This window comes from Cylas formicarius, unplaced genomic scaffold (assembly GCF_029955315.1).
Source record: "Cylas formicarius isolate icCylForm1 unplaced genomic scaffold, icCylForm1.1 PGA_scaffold_6__28_contigs__length_40554024, whole genome shotgun sequence".
NCBI lineage: Eukaryota > Metazoa > Arthropoda > Insecta > Coleoptera > Brentidae > Cylas > Cylas formicarius.
Window position 1 is genome coordinate 39752471 of NW_026844347.1, and position 3116 is coordinate 39755586.

At 38.1% G+C, this 3116-nt stretch overlaps 1 protein-coding gene across 1 annotated transcript; it reads right to left on the reverse strand.

Moving 5' to 3' along the window:
- Nucleotides 1-1562: 1562 nt before the first annotated feature.
- On the reverse strand, nt 1563-2701 carry LOC132703738 (pyridoxal phosphate homeostasis protein). The gene is made up of 4 exons (XM_060673178.1): nt 2481-2701; nt 2078-2429; nt 1784-2025; nt 1563-1730 (listed from the first exon to the last, which is right to left on the reverse strand). The coding sequence occupies exons 1-4, from the start codon at nt 2556-2558 to the stop codon at nt 1662-1664; spliced, it is 741 nt and encodes a 246-aa protein (XP_060529161.1). The 5' UTR covers nt 2559-2701; the 3' UTR covers nt 1563-1661.
- Between the last annotated feature and the right edge of the window lie 415 nt (nt 2702-3116).

Consider the following 3116-nt stretch of genomic DNA (forward strand, 5'->3'; position numbering starts at 1 on the left):
CACTTTTTGTTGTGGTGGTCACGGACAATAAAAAAGGTTATTGTTTATATAAATTTATGTTTGTATGTGTGGAAAGATCTAGTATTCCGAACTATTCGGAACGAGTGGATAGTTCGATGTAGAAGAGAGGACAAACACAAAACAGATATCCACAATTTAGGAGATTATACTTATAAAATTACCACAGATCATCATTACAGCATTTCCTCGTGGGTACAACAGTTATCACATGGTGGCCTTATAAAGCCTTCTGATCATTTTTATTTGAATTTTTCGTTTTGAATCCCATCATGGTTTACGATTCTTGGATTTTAACTACACTCTTACAAATTTTTTCGGGGTGTGACATGGATGAAGCAAAACTTTACATATTGCCCGTTTCAAATTCAAAAAATGTCTATAGTTCTCTTCTGTAAATTCGTCAAACAAAGTAATAATATTATAAAAAAAAATACAAATAGGACAGTTTAAATATTTTAACCAATTTATTGTCATTTTTACAAGTAGAAACACAACACCAAAACATATATATAGTTAATAAATATTACATGGAATCAAACGACGCTCTAAAAAAGATTAAAATCCAAAAAGAGAATCTGAAACCATTAAAATCACCAATGACCGATATTAATTCAATTCAATTATGCGTTTCACAAAAAAATGTTGGGCTCGACTGCTAGGATCATTCGCCCATTGCCGACTTCCGTCGAGGATTTTCGCTTCTGGTCAATGACCACCACGTACAAAGAAGAAAAATAACCAATAATTTGCTCAGCTAGCAAAAAACGATTCTGACCGATACCAAAAAAATCGGCTTAGCCCCGCTTCCACCGCGGACCATCCGGGCCCATCCGGCCTCCATACCGGCGTGAACAGGAAAAAACGACGAGGCCGACGACGATTTTCACTTTAAAACGTACACTGAACACTCAAAACACTAAATCCACACCGTGGAAACCGATATCAAACTTATTGGGACGAATACAAGGGATTCTGTCGGGAGCGAATGGAGGTTAAACCGCCGTGTGCAATGCTCCACCACAGAATCCCTGGCCGATATTAATTATCACTAAAAATATTGCCCTATTATTTAACACAACCATCCATTTCTCTCTATCTATGCTTTCCTAATATTACAGTGACCTGTGTTTTTGTAATGCGCAATCATATTTTTCTGCACGCTAACAAACAATTGTTGCTTTCGACCGAAAAGGGAAGTTCCAACGCTCACGTTCGTACTACCCAGTTCTTTACAAAATGCCCGTATATGCTCTGCTTTTCGATGTAATTGTGGTTTAATGGCGACAGATGTTGGCAACGGGCGAATGTCCCTAGTAAACTTGGCCAAAGTGACGCAAAAATGAAGAAGAAGAAGTCATCTGTGGTTAAGTTTTAATTAAGTTAGATGTTTTTGGAGTTTTCATCGGAAATGATTGAAAATTGTCAGGAAGGGATAACCCAATTCCACTTGCTTGGATGCCGAATGCAGATTTCATTTTGTGTTAAAGTGCCTTGTAGTTTAACCGGGATAGGTTCCGAAGAAAACTTGTTTTGTTGTTTGTTTTGACTTTTCACATTGAAACAAGAGGGTAACAATATTTTATTGGATATTATGAAATTCATCACTAAGTCTAGGCTAACAAAAAATTATCTACTTATAATTAGGCTTTTTGCTGCCTCTGACCAAAAATGGATGTCCCGACCCTCACGTTTGTGCTACCCTGTTCAATCTAAAAATACACACTTATGGAAACGTTCACAAATATAAAATAAAAGAAGATACCGCGCGTTCAAAATCGTCGGACATCCCCATCGACAGGTTCAGGTCTTTCAATTCGAGATTAAGCTCTTCACATACATTTTCTCTACACTCCCTCAGCTTTACAAAATCCGGATTAGGATCCCCATCCGGATTGTAACCCAGTCGACCGATAGTCATCAAGCCGTCGAATTGGAGATTGGGACAATTTTGTAAAATGTGTTTGGCCAAATTTGGCACCTCCATCGGGGCTATGCCACTCTTAACTATAAAATATTTTTAAATTTTGTTTATAATTACAAAAAAATGACATCTAACCATCTTCTCCGCTCGTGTTCACTTGTATCATAACTTTCAACTTCGGTTTGGCCTCGGTAACCCAATTCCGATCGAGTAGCGACGCCAGTTTCGCGGAATCCACCGTCTCGATAACGTAAATGTTGGGAACCGACAGAACCTGCTTGGCTTTGTTCGACTGCAAGTGTCCGATGAAGTGCCATTTGATTTCCGTGCACTTTTCCAAAATCTCTTTGTCGTTGGCCTTGTCCTCCAACTCCTGCACGTAGTTTTCGCCGAAGTGCCTCTGGCCCTCATTGTAAGCGGCCACAATACACTCTACCGGTTTCGTTTTGCTTGCCGCTACTAATCTCGGCTGGATATCGGGCAAATTCTAAAAACCAAAAGCTGCCTATGAAATACATCGCGAATGAGCGAAACAAACGGGGGCCCTTTTGCCGCAAGCCGCGCGGATTCGGTTCAAAACCATTTGCAAATTTTGTGCCACGTACAAATCCGACATCTTCGATTCGGGTTTTTAGGTTAGAGTCGGAGATAACTAAAATCTAACGGTCAACTTTGCTCCCGAAGTGAAATCAATAATCGGTAATTGCCGACATCTGCGAACTCAAAACTAACTAATACTGAGGAAACAAAATTAAGGATATAAATTTCATTCAGCAGTAATATACACAACATATATTCAACATTTTGGCGAAGGCGCAAGGCAAAAATCTACATTAAATAACTGATGACAGATAAGAACGTTGCTAATCCCATTTTAAGCTTAAGCTTCAATCTTTTTCGTCGAGCAATTCTTGAAACGTGTACATAAAAAATTAGCACAAAGCAACAAATTATTAAGTTCTATGTAACTTGCCTTTATTGCTGCTTCTACTTCCCCTTATGGATTTCTAATAAAATTGTAAACATTCAAAACAATTTGTTAAGCATCCGTTTTTTATTTGGTTTTAAATTCTGATTAGGTTCGACTACCATTTCCATTACGTCTTCATAATTTGCTTTGCGTTTTCGTTAAGTCTAAGAAATTAATAGAGTTATCTTGTTTAATTTCGATAGT

Excerpts from the sequence above, each read along its gene's own strand:
- LOC132703738 (XM_060673178.1), bottom strand. The coding sequence starts at position 2,558 with ATGTCGGATTTGTACGTGGCACAAAATTTGCAAATGGTTTTGAACCGA. Across the intron at positions 2,430-2,480 it reads CTTGCGGCAAAAGGGCCCCC|AATTTGCCCGATATCCAGCC; the intron begins GTTTGTTTCGCT and ends TTTGGTTTTTAG. Across the intron at positions 2,026-2,077 it reads GAACACGAGCGGAGAAGATG|TTAAGAGTGGCATAGCCCCG; the intron begins GTTAGATGTCAT and ends AATATTTTATAG.